The sequence below is a fragment of the Suillus plorans genome (genome assembly GCF_016647745.1).
Source record: "Suillus plorans strain S12 chromosome Unknown HD556scaffold_4, whole genome shotgun sequence".
NCBI lineage: Eukaryota > Fungi > Basidiomycota > Agaricomycetes > Boletales > Suillaceae > Suillus > Suillus plorans.
Genome location: NW_024537388.1, coordinates 923,553 through 941,274, shown reverse-complemented (window position 1 = coordinate 941,274; position 17,722 = coordinate 923,553). Strand labels below are relative to the sequence as shown.

General features: G+C 47.0%; 5 protein-coding genes across 5 annotated transcripts; 2 read left to right on the top strand and 3 right to left on the bottom strand.

Annotated features, from left to right (window-relative positions):
* HD556DRAFT_1437623 (uncharacterized protein) lies at positions 1 to 992 on the top strand (the record flags this gene model as incomplete). The annotated part of the gene is made up of 4 exons (XM_041305727.1): positions 1 to 270; positions 327 to 391; positions 467 to 523; positions 581 to 992. 4 exons carry the CDS (start codon positions 1 to 3, stop codon positions 990 to 992), a joined length of 804 nt encoding a protein of 267 aa, XP_041166235.1.
* A 774-nt stretch (positions 993 to 1,766) lies between these two features.
* Positions 1,767 to 3,443, top strand: HD556DRAFT_1437622 (aldehyde dehydrogenase family-domain-containing protein; the record flags this gene model as incomplete). Its single annotated transcript, XM_041305726.1, has 6 exons — positions 1,767 to 2,024; positions 2,085 to 2,474; positions 2,848 to 2,876; positions 2,925 to 3,121; positions 3,174 to 3,289; positions 3,345 to 3,443. The coding sequence occupies 6 exons, from the start codon at positions 1,767 to 1,769 to the stop codon at positions 3,441 to 3,443; spliced, it is 1,089 nt and encodes a 362-aa protein (XP_041166234.1).
* A 4,516-nt stretch (positions 3,444 to 7,959) lies between these two features.
* Positions 7,960 to 8,232, bottom strand: HD556DRAFT_1227225 (uncharacterized protein; the record flags this gene model as incomplete). Its single annotated transcript, XM_041297150.1, has 1 exon — positions 7,960 to 8,232. One exon carries the CDS (start codon positions 8,230 to 8,232, stop codon positions 7,960 to 7,962), a length of 273 nt encoding a protein of 90 aa, XP_041166233.1.
* A 3,659-nt stretch (positions 8,233 to 11,891) lies between these two features.
* On the bottom strand, positions 11,892 to 13,622 carry HD556DRAFT_1484507 (uncharacterized protein; the record flags this gene model as incomplete). The annotated part of the gene is made up of 10 exons (XM_041308678.1): positions 11,892 to 12,095; positions 12,160 to 12,214; positions 12,271 to 12,493; positions 12,553 to 12,798; positions 13,051 to 13,064; positions 13,122 to 13,150; positions 13,210 to 13,323; positions 13,376 to 13,395; positions 13,445 to 13,477; positions 13,550 to 13,622. 10 exons carry the CDS (start codon positions 13,620 to 13,622, stop codon positions 11,892 to 11,894), a joined length of 1,011 nt encoding a protein of 336 aa, XP_041166232.1.
* An 856-nt stretch (positions 13,623 to 14,478) lies between these two features.
* On the bottom strand, positions 14,479 to 17,016 carry HD556DRAFT_1437619 (uncharacterized protein; the record flags this gene model as incomplete). The annotated part of the gene is made up of 8 exons (XM_041305725.1): positions 14,479 to 14,650; positions 14,710 to 14,752; positions 14,812 to 15,558; positions 15,613 to 15,871; positions 15,923 to 16,249; positions 16,303 to 16,592; positions 16,649 to 16,756; positions 16,812 to 17,016. 8 exons carry the CDS (start codon positions 17,014 to 17,016, stop codon positions 14,479 to 14,481), a joined length of 2,151 nt encoding a protein of 716 aa, XP_041166231.1.
* Positions 17,017 to 17,722: the final 706 nt, after the last annotated feature.

Sequence of the window (17,722 nt, the reverse complement as noted above, 5' to 3'; positions counted from 1 at the left end):
ATGTTAACCCTACCCCCCAAATCCTCGTCTACTTCTTCCTCCTTCCACTCAAGTTGCACCTCGTACACAAAACGGCCAACGACTCGGAGATCAGCTAGATTGGAATTTGGACACGAAGTTAAACCAGTCACAGCGAAGGACAGTTTTGCTTCACTGAGAGCACTGCATACAGCTACGCTTGCTGCTCCTACGAGTGTATCAGCTCAGTTGAGTTGTCTGCTGGATAGTTTCAGTGATTTGCCTGGGACAAATCCGAGATTTCAACAACAGGTACGTATTTACTAATCTGAACACATGAAATAGGCTGATACTACTTCATCTTGAAGGTGGACGCATATGCGAAACGGTGCTCACTTTCATTGGGAAGTCAGGCCATAAGGCAGAGTGTGCGGTAAGCACAACTGTGTTACTACTCATAGTGGCGTCGATTTCATCATGATTTATCTCAGGAGTTTTCTGGTATCAGGCCCACAGAATACGAACTGTTGGCACGCTTTCTCGAGGAGAGCGGACTGAAACCAAAGTGAGTCCAAGCCTGACCGTCACTAATTAGTTCTTACGTTGTGTGCTACTGTGACAGGTTGAGTTACATCGCCGAGGAAAATACTTTGATAGTAGAAATGCCATCCGCCATTCACGAAGCCCCATTGGTACCATTCCACACCGCATTTATATGTTTTTTCCGGTCCATCGACTTCGACCGCTCGTTACTTAATGTATGCGTACTGTGCAACACAGAGGCGTCCTCGATCAACCCTATCATCCCGGACTTGAGAGTTTCCATCCAAGATATGTCTAGCACCACAAAGAAAGTCTATGTCTCTGTCCTCGGAGAGACTGCTTTTTCACAAAATCGACGCACTTTATTGAAGAAGTTCAAAGACGCTGTAGGACACGAGCTGGCGCTGGGCTCGTATCGAGCTATTTCACAGTACACGTCAAATACCCGTCACATGCTAATCACTTCCCGATGTTATCCGACGCTAACCTGACAACCCGACGTTTAGGCCGCATTGGACCCGATGATTTCCCGCGCACTTGTCCTATCCGTGTCCCGTCCTGTCTTGCTAGCCCCACTAGGTGTGTAGTTCATTATTTCGCACATTACTCACGTCGTAGCCAGCACTATTACATGTTTTCCCATAGTCCGCAGCGCCTCATGTTTATTTACATGTACTTCGGATCCGAAATACTCCGCCGCTACTTTCGCCTACGGGTTCCGCATTTCTACGTACTTACATATATATTGGACTGACCTCGAGCTTTATTCATTATCCAAGTAGAGGGGAGCAGTTCCCCAACGCTTAGTGGTCAAACCCGATATTTCGTAGTTCTTAGTTGATATTGCGAATATCATCGCTCTTTCATTATCCGTATCAGTCATTGTTATTATCGCGCACACCGCTCGCTCTTCCGACGCTCGCAATAGCGTTACTATTAGTTTCCGACACCCCGAACCCGAATCCGATAACCCAAAACCCCGAAAACATCGGACCCGACGCTTTTGCATCGGACATCGTAATTATACCTTTGGACATTGTTTCCCGCGCTCGGACTATTGATCACACATCACTCACTTACCCCCAAGACTATTCCCAGATCGCAGACCCCTGGGTCGAACGCACTTGTCAGGCAAGTATAGCAGACTAGGCAGTGCAAAGACCACAACACAAATATATCAGTTTGGAGCAATATTTGTTTGTTCCTCTCAGTATTGTTGTTTCTACAACGCGATAAATCTGAACCCCAATCTATCGATGGTGATCATGGCCGAGATCGAGGGAAATACTGTATATCGTTCACCAAACAACAGGTCGCACGCGATGGCTATGTCGCGGGAGACGTCGCCACGCTCTTCGGACAATTTCAATCACGCTACAGGCATGCTACTGGCCCTCAAAAACCCGGTTAAGGTTGAGGGCCATACGTGGTGCTCGATAAAATTGATTCGATTTAAAGTATGGGTACGCGGGGTAAAGCCTATCAATCTTAATACAACAGACAGTAACTTGGTCGCGTCCGGGGTAAGTATTTATATCTTGTGTTCTGACAGGTAGTATATGACTAACTTGTGTTTGTTATAGACTTTATATCCCGTAGAAGACATGGATGCGGTACATGTCATGATTCAGAAGGGTGTTCGGGTGGTTAGGGAGCAGCTCATCGATCTGTCTCAGATAATCAACCCTAATATCGATGACAATGCTATGCGAGCACCCCCCTTTATCCTCCACAACAGTGAAATTGTCACTACGGTTGCGGGGGCTATGTCCGAAACAGCCCACCGTCGCTACATGGCGTGGTATACGCAGCAGCGTGTAATCGAACTCGCCAAGCATGATCCCCATGCTGCGCAGGACTACTCACAGGAGCTTCCAGCCTTTCATATGACCCTTCAACCGCGCCTCAAGCGCAGTGCACAGGTCAAGTTTATTGCCAATTCAGATCAGCTTGAGACCCCTGGACTAGATGTGGTTCGATCTCTCCACATACCCCCTTGAATTAATCGCCCATCCTAAGCGTGGAGGTGTCACTAAGGGGCGTACTACTGCGAGTCGTGGTGGTGCGACGCGCCGTCGCAGGGGATGATATATCATTTCATATCACATTACCACTATTTAGTGACTCAGACTTTCACCTCATATCTTACTCTGTTTCTCATTTTGCTATAGCTAGTATTATCCTAGTTTTCATTGTCGTTGTAGCTTTAACCATGGCCAGAACTGTTCTGCAGGTTCTCGTATCTTTGTTCAAGAGAGCATATAGGAAAAGTTCTTGGACCAGCGCTCACACAGCAGGCACGCGCAATCAAGGTTGGTGATCCTTTTTCACCCGACACGTACCAAGGGCCACAGGTGTCTAAGACTCAATTTGAGGTTCGTGCATCTACTCTCATCATAAAACATACTTTGATGTCCATAAAGTGCATCATGGGAATCGGGATACATAACCTCGGGCAAGAACGATGATGCTACCTTACACCTTGGTGGCAAGCAGATTCGCCGAGAGGGATACTTTATCAAGCCAACAATTTTCATGGAGTGCCAGCCCGACATGACAATCGTCAGAGAAGAAATATTTGGCTCTGTCATGTGCATCATGAAGTTCAACACCGAAGATGGTGAGATTGTACTAATGCACGATCATCGTATCACTCCCTAACAACTTTCCAGAGGTTGTTGAACAGGCTACATATGATACGTCATACAGACTTGCTGTATCAGTGTTTACCAAAGATATCGACAGAGCAATTCGCGTTGCACATGCTCTCGAAGCCGGCGCTGCATGGGTTTGTTGCTTCGTTATCTCATCTTGCGTGTTCGTGGTGTAATGACACCTGGCAGATAAATTGCGCCAACCAGACTGAAATATCGATGCCATTTGGAGGCTTCAAGCAGTCAGAGATAAGTCGTGAACTGAGCGAGTACGCTTTGGAAAAGTAAGCTTATGTCCTTCAAAATGACATCCCACTGCTAATAATACTCGATTTTTTGCTTAAATACTTCTTTTGCGATGATGGGAGGTCATCATCTTTCCCTTCATTCACACCCTGAAATTCCAGGTTGCATCAGATAACTCCAAGACTTGTATCCTCTTTTCATTTTATAGACATGGAATTGGATCCCACATGTTCCAACCCCCTGGATGCGCAGTGTTTCGACCCGCTCCGGCGTACCCACATATTCAGTATTTCCTTTGGTTTCATTCCTTAATATTATCGCTCACCTCTGTTCCATTCTTCAGAGACTCGTCTCGCTTTTTAACACCAGCGCTTCAAAACTGATGACGGGGCAGGGCCCTTGCGTCAGGACCGACCGACCGAGCGCGCGTGATGTATGGCCGGACCATAAGGTTGCAGTCGATCCTCTTGAGGGGAGAGGCTCTGATATGGAGGGATCGTGCTCATCGGCGTCCCTGTCTTTCTTCGACCTCCGCGCGACCTTGAAGGATGTAGGATTGTCATATTTTTCAGTGTTCAAGAGCAACACTCAGCTGTTGCTACTTGCTGTTTTCCACATCCTTCTGCTCAAGAGTATCTCCGTCCAGGATCGAGCATGACGCCTGGAACTAATAAAACTTGACCTTTCACGTTGTTGATGAAGTCTTTCCTACCTCACATCCTTCAAGCGACGGAAGCAGTCATTGCAGCAAACAATGCATCCCTCAACATTGATATTCGTTATTCCTTTCTGTCTTGCGTTATCTTTCCGAGCATCCAGCTCAATCATTGACTGAGATTCTGGGACCGCTGTGGTTTTTAGTGATGCGTTGGGTAAGTGTAATACGACTTGCTTTGCTAGAAAGACACGACTGCTAGTCGAGAATCAATTCACTCTGCAGTCATGTGAGAAGCAGTACTGGAAACGGTATGTACATATGAATGTAAGTACTTATGCTACTGCAGGAGCCATGTTTGTAATTGTCTTTGGAAAATATAGGAATTTCAGAATGGGACTTTCACCCTTCAACTCGCCGAATTTGGCTTTTACACTGCCGGAAGCTTCTCGTGAATTGCTTGACAGCCAGTAGTTTGTGATGATACCTGCGATTCTTATCATACGGTTCGGTGTATATGTATTTCATCTCTAATTGCCCTACTGACTCGAATGATCCAAGGTAGTTCCGCACTGCCATGTTTAGGCCGGTGGCCTGGGATCTATTTTTGGTGGTGCAGCGAGTGCCTCGATCTCTGGCTGATGTAGCACACAATTAACTCACCATCTCTCAGCTTATGGGAGCCGTTCTCGATGCAGCCCACTCTGTGAAGGATCACACAGCTGATCAATCAGGACTCAAAGCCTAACTTTGGTACCTGTAAGTAAGGCGCCTTTCCATCCTGTGGATGCTCGGTACTTGTTGCAACTGTGTACTCCTATCTTGTCAGCCAAGGTAATGTGTACGTGCTGAATTGCAGCTCTGCTGACACTGACCGCTCACAGCTTTATGGATTACTCTAATCAGGTTACGTTCTAGGGACATTAACAGATAGGCACAATGTCAGCAAAACAGCCAGTGGGTGTTATTTATTTCCCTTATCAGGCTGCACCATGAATGCATGAAGGCTCAATCTGATGTTATTGCTCAATCCAACATATCCAGTAGCAGGGACAGCACCCTATCTACGTTTACGCTGAGCTGCGGGGGCCCTGCGAGCATCATTCTGAAAATTGATTTCCAGCCCTACTCCTGATCATGTATGGTTCCGACCCCAAGACCGCACCGCATTTCACTACTTGTCAGAAATACGGCATGCTAGTGCTGCGCCGAGTTGTTAGTGAGTTAATGAAATGGTTCAGACTCCTCCAGACTTATATAATGGACGGAGCAGCTATCGTGAGTCATGACAAAGTAACTCCCAACCACTTACACCACCTTAACGCAAGTTTCGTTGTTAACAGCAAAATGTCGAAAACACTATTGATCTTCTGTGATGGGACCGGCATGGATGTTGACCTGTTGGAGCACAGTAAGGAGATAATCTTTTGTCTTTCATGTCATCTAACGGGTTGAACTCTCTAGATTTTGTTCCTCAGTCCACCGAAGGTGGTGTGAATTGCGAGAATACCAGTCAGCAAACCGATCTCCATCCCTCCCGTTGGAAGGTGACTGTATTGAACGTATTGCTGCAAATATTCCAGCGATGATCCCATCGTAGGCCTGTAGGAAAGTCTTGGATCCCCACAGTCTCCACTCACGTAGTATATTCTAGCTGGCGACGCAAACGAGAACAACCAGTATCCAACGAATATCATCCGCCTTGGTAAGTCGTCGCTGGTATTTCCTGAAGATACAACATGAATACAAGCACGATCCGTCGAATCGGGAACAGGGTAGTATAAGCCAGTTGTTATAAATTCAAAGGAAAAAAATACAGAGTTAACTCCTACTCATGCTCCTCCCCATCCCAGCCACTGGCAGCAAAGTTTAGGGTATAACTAACTGACAAAACATCTGGCGACCAAAAGTGTTAAAGTGGAGGCAAGGTGAATGTCTGTAGAGTACAATGGTTGAACAGTTAGGTCAGAGAGTGAAAGCAAAAAAAGATACAGAGTGAACATCACCTCCTCCCCCTCCCAGCCACCAGCAGCAAAGTTTTGGGTATAACTCAAGAACAAAACAACTGGCAACCACAATTCTTAGAGCGGAGGCAAGGTAAAGGTCTGTATAGTACAATGGTTGAACAGTTAGGTCAGAGAGTGAAAGCAAAAAAAGATACAGAGTGAACATCACCTCCTCCCCCTCCCAGCCACCGGCAGCAAAGTTTCGGGTATAACTCAAGAACAAAACAACCGGCAACCACAATTCTTACAGCGGAGGCAAGGTAAAGGTCTGTATAGTACAATGGTAGAACGGTTGGATCAGAGAGTGAAAGCAAAAAAAGATACGGAGTAAACATTACCTCCTCCCCCTCCCAGCCACTGGCAGCAAAGTTTAGGGTATAGCTCGAGAACCACACATCCGGCAGCCAAAATTCCTAGAGCGGTGGTTAGCTAAAGGTCTGTAGAGTACAATGGTAGAACAGTTAGGTCAGAGAGTAAAAGAAAAAAAGAGATATGACGTGACCTTGTCCTCCCCCCTCCCAGCGACCAGCAACGACGATTTGGTTCTAACTCGACAACAAAATGTCCGGTGACCAAAATTCTTGAAGTGGAGGATAGTTATATGTCTATAGAGTTGAATGGCGGGACGGTTGGGTTAGAGAATGAAAGAAAGAAAATATATGAAGTTACCTTGTCCTCCCTCCCCTCCCAGCCACCAGCAATGAAGATTGGGGCATAACTCGAGAACCAAACGTCCGGCAAGCAAAATTCTTATAGTGGAGGCATCATGGGCTGCGAATTACGCAGCTCAGGACGTGTTAGGACCATTGGGGATTGCGGTGAAGAGGAATGAGGGAGACGAGCGGTTGAACTGGTGTGGGAATAAGGACTTTTGATGGTACCTATAACTAAACAATTACTCACTTTTTTAACATCAAACTTTTTCACGGCTAATGCAGATTTTCAAGGGCTATAAGATGAGAGAAAGGTGTTCTAATAAAATGTGGAAGGAATGAGTTGAATGGAATTTATTTTGTGAGAGCGGGCGTTAGACTCGGTTAGAGTGAACGCTCGTCCGCATATGGATAGGTTCAAGCGTCCAAGTTGCGTGAAGCATGTTTCTCCCAATCGGAACAACTCTCCATGATCACTGATTATGTAAGCCACATGCATATCTCAACACAACTACCTGTGAATAACGTGGCCTCAGCACCAATCTTATCTTAACATGTTGTGCAAAATCTCTGTCTTCTGAGCCTCATGCACTCATCCAAACCCTACTCAACCCTGCGATGGTTTCAAAGTATGATTCTAGTTTTCACAAATTCTTTGCTACAATTTTCTCCCGTTCCATGGAACTTCCTACTGACCTCCCGGGGTTATTTACATTGGGCGAGACTCGACTTGAAGTTGCGACATGGCAAAGAATGCTCTCGTCTAACAATCTTTCCTCGCAGTGTGTCCTGAAAAAAGTCACGTTTTGCAAAGCTGCCAAACGCAAACAGCATGAATTTCTTGTACTGTATTTTCGTCACTGGGATGATTCAGTGTCGGTGCCCGCCCGGGTGGTCGTAGATCGCGCTCCAAAGTCATCCTCGAATGACAGCGGCTCCTCCACTCCTATCACGCATTCGTTGGGCATTGCTTCCCCTTCAACCTTGCAAAACTGCTGCCCTTGACTCCGTTTCCACTACTCCATACACAGGCACTAGTACACGCAAGTACCTACAATCAAGATATGGTCCATATGAATGTCTTTGCACCCTCAAATTCCCTCCCACATCCACATGTTCCTCTGCAACCCAGATATTGGTTCTGTTATCTGTCACAAGTACACATACTCCCAACTACAACCTGTATCACTTTCAATGCTACTGGTTCGCCAGTAGAACCTGCTTTGGGATCTTCCATGGGACGCTCACTCTTCAGGAGCGTTATAGGTGAGGAAGGGAGTGAGTTTGTCGGGAATGGGTATTCGAAATGGGAGACGAGTGGAGGAGTCTGGTAGGATACCACGAGAGATGGGGTTGGCGATGTTGATACTGGTGTTAATATATATGAGCGAAATGGAAAGATCCGCTGCTCGCAGGATGGCTTCTGTGCGTCTGATGCACATGTTGGATGCGAGGTTGGAGCAGCGACCTTTGCGAAAGGCACCGATCGCACCTTCATATATGACACACTTCCACATGTAGCGAGGGATATATTCAGCAGGGAACTCTGCAATCCAACGGTATAGACTGGATAAGTATGAGCGACCGTGTAGGAGGACGAAGGCGCAGTGTGTGAGGGTGCCGCTGATCTTTTCAGCCTCTTTCTTGGGAACTTGCTTATGAGTGTAAGTGTCCAGGAAAGAACGAAGGTGATGAAGGTATTTGAGTCGTTTCGATTCTGGAAGATAGACAGTACGATCAGGGAAGTTGAAAGTATAACCGACATAGTCTTGGATGTCAACGAAGTCGGAACCTTTGTCTTTGTGCCAAGGTATGTTGATGGGACCGATATAGTCTTTGGCGGACTGAATATCATAGCGATAGCGAAATATCTGACCATTGGAGATTGCGACAAAAGGACCGTCTGGATCTGGGATTCGAACGACGAGGAAGTCATCGACCCATTTCCATGTAGGACCAATGTTGGCATGTTCCCAGATGTCAACTGTGGCATTTGCGACTTCGCCTTGAAGACCAGCTGCAGAGGAGGCGCCGAAAGGGAGGTTATGATCGATATAAAAATGATCATGGAAACACACCACTAAGTAGCGCTTGTGATCAGGGAGGATTGGGATGGTGCGGTAGGCACTTTCGATATCCAGGGAAGCAGCTTGAGTCCCTGGAGGGGCGGTTGCAACCTGTGAGAGGACGGGAGTAAGCAAGAGTGCTAGGGAGTAAGAGATCGAGTGATCATAGAATGGGAGGCTCGTATCGGGAACGATAGAGCGTGAACGGGGATATGATCCTGGGTGTTCCAAACACTACACTCCTCAAGCAGTGTATTGCTACAGCTGCGAGGTCGTGCAGCGAGTGGAAGCAGGAAGGAAGAATCACGAGGGGAGGGGGAGGAAGAGGTACACACGAAAGATGCTACTTGTGCTGCGGTACCCCAGCAAGTGGGAAAGTCCTTAGGGTCGATTTCGTCATTGATTGAACGGTTAGAGGTACCCTTGTAGGAAAGATTACGGCAAACACGATATTTGGTTGGCTGGCCTGGAGCGCCTTCTTTGACTGCCACTTGAAGAGGTGACGAGCGAAAAGGGCCAATCTTTTGTTCCAGTTCCTCTTGAGTGAAGGGGCCAGTGAACCGACCTAGGGATAGTTCGGACTCGATATATTCTTTGATGACGTGCTCGTGTTCGACGGCACTGGGAAGATTGGGAGGGGCATAGGTGGAGAAGATGGGTTGAAGGTAGCCCAGGGGGAAGCCATGCTTGATCTTGAATACGAGTTCTGGGTAGACGTCAAGAAGGTTAGCATTGCATAGGAACACTTCGAGATGATCTGCCGAATATGGTGTGATAATTTTTGAAAAGTCTGGGTCTGCATCGTGTGGAGTGCATGAGACACTAAGGTGATCAAGATATACGTGATGAGGTGCTGCAATGTTTGGTATAGGGTCCATGGCCCATGGCAAGAAAGGAATCTGGGATGAATCAGGCCCCCAGACATTTGTGGCTGCAGGCACCATGTTCTGCAGAGCCACAAAGGGAGCAGGCGTGAATCTCGCCTCCTTTGTGGTGCGTTTAACACAGGTGCGCTTTCCGTTGCAGTAGATGTTGAAATCGACACAGTACTTGGTGTCGGCATTGCTGCGGGAGATGAGTTGCTTGTTAGTGACCTTCGAGTGTGATGTCGAACTCGACGACGACGTGTCGGGACAACTAGGGAAGGTTTGTCCGAGTTGGCCGCAAATGAGACAGAGGGGAGGAAGGCGTTCGTTGGATTCGTTGGGCTTGCTGGAGTTACAAAAGGACTTCTCCGATGATTGGGGCTTCCGAAAGGAAGAGTCTCGAGATGGGTAGGGTTCGTGCCGGTGACTTTTGAGTTCGGCCACTGCCTCACTGACAGCTTTAAGGGATTCATTTCTAGCGACACGGGTTTTTATACTTTCAAGTTGCCGGAAGTACTTAGCTTCATCTAACTTTTGGGGGTCGGCTGCATAGGATGCACGTTGTTCGATGTCGAAGGCGAGAATCACTGTCCAGTTGTCGGCAAAGTCGGGATGTTCCCGAAGCGTTTGATAGTGATTGGTCCATCAGTGGTGGATCTCGGGGGAGGCGTGGTCCGTGAGGAAACAGAGATAACGCGCCCAGGCTTCGTGCCATTCAGCGATACTGATGGAGGATTCTGTGGGAAATTGTGAGATATCTATGAGGTGGCATTTCATAGGAGCGGTGCCACGATGCGATGAGTAAAAGGTGACGAATTTGAGAGTAGAGGATTCGAGGAAAAGATGTTTGGATACTTTGGTAGTTAGAAGCAAGAATGGAATGTGTTGATGGTTCCTAGCGAGATCTAAGATGTACGTGTGAATACCATAAGAGTCGTTAATGGAGTGGTACTGGACCGTGCACTCATTGGTAATATCGAAGATAAGGGAGGATGAAGTATTGGTAGAAAGAGAAGGAGGGTTGGACGATGAAGAGTTAGCTATAGAAGCACTGATGGAGGATTGGAGAGAGGCTTGTTTGTTAGGGGAGAGTCTCTGGAATGCTGCAATCATGTTAGCATAAGAGATATTCGAAGCGGGAGGGGTGGGAGTATTGGGTTTAGGTGTAGAAGGATTCGGGTTGGAAATCGAAGCATTTGGTAATGTGGGGTTGGTAGTAGTATTTTTAGTAGTGGTAGAAGAAGAACCCGCCGGATTGTTATTAGTAGTGGGGGTACGATTGGAAGAAACATTGGTGAATGTGGGGGGGATGATGAGGAGGGACTCGTCGTTCTCGACATTAGCGTCACCTTGGTTACGGCGCGTTTGACGCGTTTGATTACGCGCTGTGATAGCAGCATTCTCGGCGATAATTTGATCGCGCGAGAGGGTAGGTCTGCCCGCAGGGGGAGTGGAATTGGTCATTTGAAGTAAGTGGGCGTGAAAGACAAGTAAAATATGAACAAAATCGTGTCGAGTGCCGAAGGTGACGGTACGAGATGAAAAAGATTCAAGGAGACTTACGAGGAAGAAAAGGCTTATCTATCATATGTCGGCGCACGGGCCAAGCACTTTGGAAGTGCAGAAAGTGTCAGAACCGCATGGTGGCTTACAAAGCCCCTGATCAACGCCATATGCTCGCAAGCTCACGTGTTGCGTTGATCATCCACCTTTGCAAGGCAGGTCGCGGCTAACCCGGGCTGAGTTTTAATTGTATCTGGTCACGTGTTTGCAACGTTGTGTCTGTCCGGTCTGTTCCATCGTCGCATATTTCTGATCATCCATGTGCCTAGGCGTCCCGGGCGCAACAACGACCAATGACATTTACAAGGGTTACTTCATCCCTCAAGGCCTCAAGGTTTGTAAATGTACCATGTTGAATGACCGATGGTTGCTGACGACCTAGTTTGTCAGGGGTAGCTTCATTTCTGAACATATGGAAAGCTCTCACTTCCTTGATACTGAATGTCTCGAGATGGGTCGCTCACTAGCGACACGATGCATTTTTGGTTTGTGTTGGGTCGCCGGATCTGGTGAGCATACATCGATGCAGCTTCTTTGCTCCCTTGGTACGCTCGCGATGGGCAGTGGGCAGTAGTACCCATAGTGATGCAACAAGAACGCATAAATGTAATCAAATTCTCCTGTTCCCTGCAGAGGCCCGTAGTACGCTCGTAGTGTAATTCATATTACACATCTCCTGTGTCACATACTATTGCTAGTTGATACATGCACAGATTCTTGGAAAGCAATTGAACTCAGGTTAGGTCCTGCATCGAAGTCGATCATGAGCCTAGCGTAATATTCTCGAACACCGAGGATCAGCTGTGGTCCCAGTACAGCTGACTGCACAATGGTGAATATTTCGAGAAAACCAAAATAAGTCATAATTGCTGGGGAATATGGGTCCTATAGGAAATGATACATCGATGAAGCGTGGTTGCATGCGGAGGTCAGTGACACATTGGCGTACCTTTGGCATCGTTGGCGAACAATAACCGAGGCAAAGGCATAAAACTACAACGGAGCTGGTATATAAAGAACTTCAACGGAAAATATAACCACGTTCACAATATCGGCTCACCTCACAAAGTAACTCACGTGAGTTTTCATTAACACTACGAAACAGTCCCTAATAATACCTCCCGCCGAGTGTTGTCGCAATTCACGGAAGTGCTTTAGAGCAATCCGGACTGCAAGACACAGTGTGAACACCTCCCACACACCGGTGAGTATCCAAGGGATGGTGCCCAAACATTGGAGATTGTCAGCAATGCACTGATAGGTGCCAGAGAGGATGGCTTGCTCTGAAATTTATTAATGAGCCTGAGGCACTTGAAGTTTTCGATCCATAATTGACGCTCACCCGATGAAATATACTTCATGTTGATTGTGAGCATCACTATATTGGCGATAACGATGGCTGTGAAGACAACAACGAGGAGTACCAGAACCTTTCTGGATCGTTGATACATGGCATGTAATCGAGCAATCATGATGACTTTGCACGATATTTCAGTGAAGTCGAGGTATCGCAACTGTGTAGGCTCACCACCAAGTATTGCAATCAGGACCCAAATCGTCCAATATAGCGCGAAGTACATGTAATAGCCTGGGACATCTGGTCAGCGATAAGCTTCAGAGGATCACATGCTCCAGAGAAACTCACAACTGTAGCCATCATTATTATGGATCAGAAAGCTGTCCAAGAATGTCACTCACCCCTACATGATAGTTGATTAGACGGGTATGGAAGGGAAAACGTTAGTACGGAATGCTCACTGCATCTTTCAGAAGTATTATTTGAACAGCCACTGTATGCCGCTGGTCAGAAGCAACAAACAATGCATGTGAAGAGACGCACTCTGTATGTTCACGCTGATGGTGAGAGATGGGCGATCAGCACAACACCAGATCTTGACTTTCCAAACATACCCAGCATATACTACCCCAACGTAGCGCACCTAGGTTATCATCACATCAGCTCGACTTGATAAGCACACTTGTGGCATGGGCTACATACAGTGAGATACATGACAGTCATCAGGGACCAGTGTTGCTTCTGTCGCAGATTTATGTTATTGTTACGTCGTTCCTTCGGACATGAGGGCTCTCTGCTCACCCAAATCAATTCAACCTGTAACATTATTCTTAGGGATGAGACTGTTCCGGTGATGGCATCAACCTACCTCTTGTCCAAATGCAAGTACTGGAGAAACATCAGGTTATCAATAACTGTTTCATACAATCTTGCTCACCCCAATCGTATATTACGCCAGTCGAGATAGCAACTGTGAAAATGCAGCGAAGGTTAGATTAGTATATCACCATTGTCACCAGACCGGTTCTCTACTAGTACGGACCCATAAAATAGCTGAAAAGAAGATATGAATTGATGAGCAGCCACCAGCTAGGATCATTTGAGATTATGGTCATACTATCAGATGGTGCGAGTGAGTGAGCGGCGAACTTGGTGGACGAATGACAGTGAAATTTGTACCGTTTATATCACCTTTTATTGTCAACGTGGGTACCATGTGTATAATACCCGTTCATCACTTGGTTGTACTGAAGTAGGGGTTTTTGTCACGACTCACAGCCACGCACTGGAAAAAACTAGAACATACACCGGAAGTTGGAACGTTCAAACAGAAAATAGTGAACATCCTGATTTCGGCGGCTGACTTGTTTCTATTGCCATCCATCCTGACTCATTTGCGCGCTACTGGATCTTCCATCTAGTTCCCGTGTCTACTGCGGGTGGGGTAAATCATATCGCATCGCTAAAGAGAGTCAGAAAGTCCTGGCCTGGGGGTGCTACGCGCAAAACATATAGTATTTGGTCCACAGGGGCCGAGTCGTTCTGTTATACCAGCATGTTAAACAATATAATCAGTAGAACTTGAAGCCGGGTAGGAACGTAGCAGTAGACGGTTCAACACTCCACCGACGTGATATGCCAGCTGCAGTGCACCATCACTAAACTGTATCAAACCCCGATGTAAGTTATGTGAGCCGGTGCAGTAGATCGCCCAATAAAATACTGTACATTCATATCCTCGGGCCCGACACCCCAGGGTCACCGGGCTTTGTCAGATGAATTCGTTCCACCTAGGCCTACTTATAGCCAAATCTATGGAAAGCCTAACAGCCGCGCTCCTTTAGTCAGCGTCACGCATCTACAAATGGTATGAGGACCTCGTGCACCTCTGAGTCATCCGTTGAATATCAAGAACATCAATCGTATATACAAGTATAGCCCCAAGATATGATACAGCAAACTAAATACCACTCAAATATCAGCATCGTCCGTGCTGACACTGGCATCTGGCAGCTTTGTGAAAGGATCCAAGCCGAAACCCGGCCACTCGCAATAATAATTACAGCTATGCTGCTTTTCAAACTTGCTAACAGCCCCTTCAATGTTCCCATCTCCGAAGATATCTTTCCCTTGGCTTACAGTGCTAATAGTGCAGAACACTAGTGAGTTGATGAATAAGATTTCACACAGTAATGGACGTACGGATGAGTCAAGATTTGTGGATCAGTTAATAGCTCTGAGCCTCCTGGAATTTCAAGACGGTCAGTATAAGTATTGCTGGGATAGAATTTATGGACGACGTACCTTGATAGTCTGATATGAAAGCTAGACCCCATGTTTTGATGTGTTGGACGTGTTGGGTAAATGTGAAGAATAGAGCCAGATCATAGCCATCATCAGATTTTTCAAGCAAAGGATTGGAGTCCATGTTGTGAACGTATTTCACAAATTCTCCCTTCCTACCAGGAATGAGTTCCTCTACAAGGTAAACTGCGCGTGCTGAGTTTGTCATCGACGAGCCTGCTTTGGGTGCAGGCAGTGGGCCAAAAGCAAAGGCAAGACCAGCATCCACGAAACGAACTTGAGGAATTTCGAATGGTGGAAGTTCAGATGCGCTGGTGATGGAGCGATTAATGAAATCATAAGTAAGCTGCAGAAGTGATTGAGCCCAGTAAAGAACGTTCCCCTCTTTGAGGAGTCTGGGGACCTCATCTGCAAGAGCATAGCGGCCAATTTTGAACTTGAGGGATGCTGTGCTGGTGCCTGGTAGGACGGCCTTATAGTAGGCCCGCTTGACTGCAACCTCGTGACGTGTTTGATATCCGAGACCAGACAATGGAGGAGAAAATAATGTCAGCCAGCCTGGGTGGGCCGTCTTGAAAGTACCAGCACCCAACATACTGGGCATGGATGGGTTGATGGTCAATTGACCCATCAAGCACTCAACGGTTTCGATGTCGTAGGATAGGAATTTGGCATTCTTCAGCATGACTGAAAGAGGGCGTGTGGGTATCGGATAGTATTGTATATTCTTGTTCTGTAAATCCAACACTACGCACGTCATCAAAAATCAATATACTAGGAAGTTAAGTAAGTTGGACTTACGTTGTTTAACATCCAAGTTAACAGTTCCACCGATCCTCAGCGCCTGTTTTAGGTCCTCACGGTCTGGACTGGGAGTGCAGAAGGCACTGCTTGCTGCTAACTTTTTGTGGGGCGGTGACAACCCACCAGAAAGTGCGCTAATTGGGATGCTGTCACTGCGCTGATGAACCCTTTTACAGGTCATAACAGGCTCTTCGATGGGTGTCACCACGTCACGATGTGCAACCACGTCACGATGTGCAAGATGGTGACTTTCCTCCTTTCAACTTAAATCAATTATATGATCATGGTAATGGTGCAGCGCACTGACCTCAGTTTTCTCAAGCCATTCTTGATACTCAAGCCACTGGGACTCAGGGACGACTACTGTCAAGGCAAACTGCTTTGACTTAAAAACCTTGGACTCTTTTCCACCCCTTTTCGAAGCATGCCAGCACTCTGAGTAGAAATATGGCCTATTGGCTGGATGTGTCGAAAGATCGACCCAACCTGCATCTCGGACAATGAATTGTGAGGTACGCCATGTGAATGCTGGAGATAGTGCAAGAATCTTGGGTAAGATAGTATTAAGTGCGATCTCGATAAGGCCAGGGGCATCTATCTGAGCATGAATATCCTTTTTCCCTTCGCAAATATTCTGAATAGATGTTCAAGATAATGATCTCAGACATCAAAGTGTGGAATACTTACTGAAATTGGTGTACCACAACTGCCCTTGCGCTTTGGGCCAGCATCGTGCACAGCAGAAATGTTGAGACTGATGGTCTCTGCATGTGAGCCCATAGTATAGGAAAGCTTCGACCAGTATTCACGCTGGGAAGCGTGGGCAGCATGATTGGCGGTGTAACCCACTCCGAGTCCATGAGAGGTCTGATTCCAGCTTGAACTGGTAGGTATAGCAACAATTGGCCCTGACGGGCCTGACTGACTGCCCTGGAGGCCATGTGATGTCGCAACGACTCGGGGAGGATTGATTGTGGCTGTAAGAATATATCAAGTCCTGCAATTGATGGACGGAAACCATAAATGGACTCACCAGTTCTTTGGGCAGCATTGACAGATCTCCGTATGCCGTGTAAATCTGGGAGAGGGCGGGGTGGTGGGCGTTGGTCAGTATCTGGCATATGGAACCCAGTGTTCCGACCTGAGGGCATGATAGATGATGAGCTTGAGTCGCTTGTATAGAAAACATGACTTACTGGAAGGTCTCACACTAGTCGCTGCTTTCTTCTGATAGCGTGAGTGGCATGAGCCACAGACGAAGCGGCCTGGTTTATTGGGGTCAATAGTAGCAATGTAGAAGCAAGGGTCGCCCTTCAGGATCTTAGTGGCACAGGTTGGCCGCTCACATATGCGGTCTTCCTTAGCATATGCATCCTCAGTGAATTGTGATACAAGTTCCATAGAGGACGCAGAAAGAATGGTAGAGGGGACGACTCAGATGGCCTAGTAATGACTTGCAGTTTAAATACCTCTGAAACTCACTTGTGCATGGCACATCACAATGTTTGCCTTGGATAAAATGCAGGAAAGTGATGATGTTCAAGAATCAGCCTAACACATGTTTGAAACGGAAGAAGACTACACCATCTCCCAACTAAGCCCCTATCCCAGTACCAGACTTGCAAGACTACACCATCTCCCAACTAAGCACCCTATCCCGGTCAAAACACACCAAGGTGCGAAGTTGTCGGCAAAACTGGGACCGGACGTGCAGCAAGTCTTGCCTGTGTCTTCACCGGAGCTGTTGAAAGATTAGTTGGACACTCAATGTAGTATTAGACATGTCTTTCTGTCACGTCAAGAAAGGTATGAACAACCTGCGGTCCGAACTTGTCACGTCAAGGTGACTCAATTACCACTCAGATGCCGGCATCCTCATGGCATCCGGCTTCTAGTTTACCTTGTCATGTCAAGAAACAATCAAGAAAGGTATGTGACTCAATGACTTCGTGCCAAGCCTTGACTTGGTGCTTCCAGTTTCCATCTGTGTTCTTGATTCTGAAAATCCACAACATCATCCACAGCACTACACCTTGGATATTCTTGCTACTCTGCCTTCGTAACACCCACCAGCGACTCCACAGCCTGTTCTGGTCAGCCAGTTACC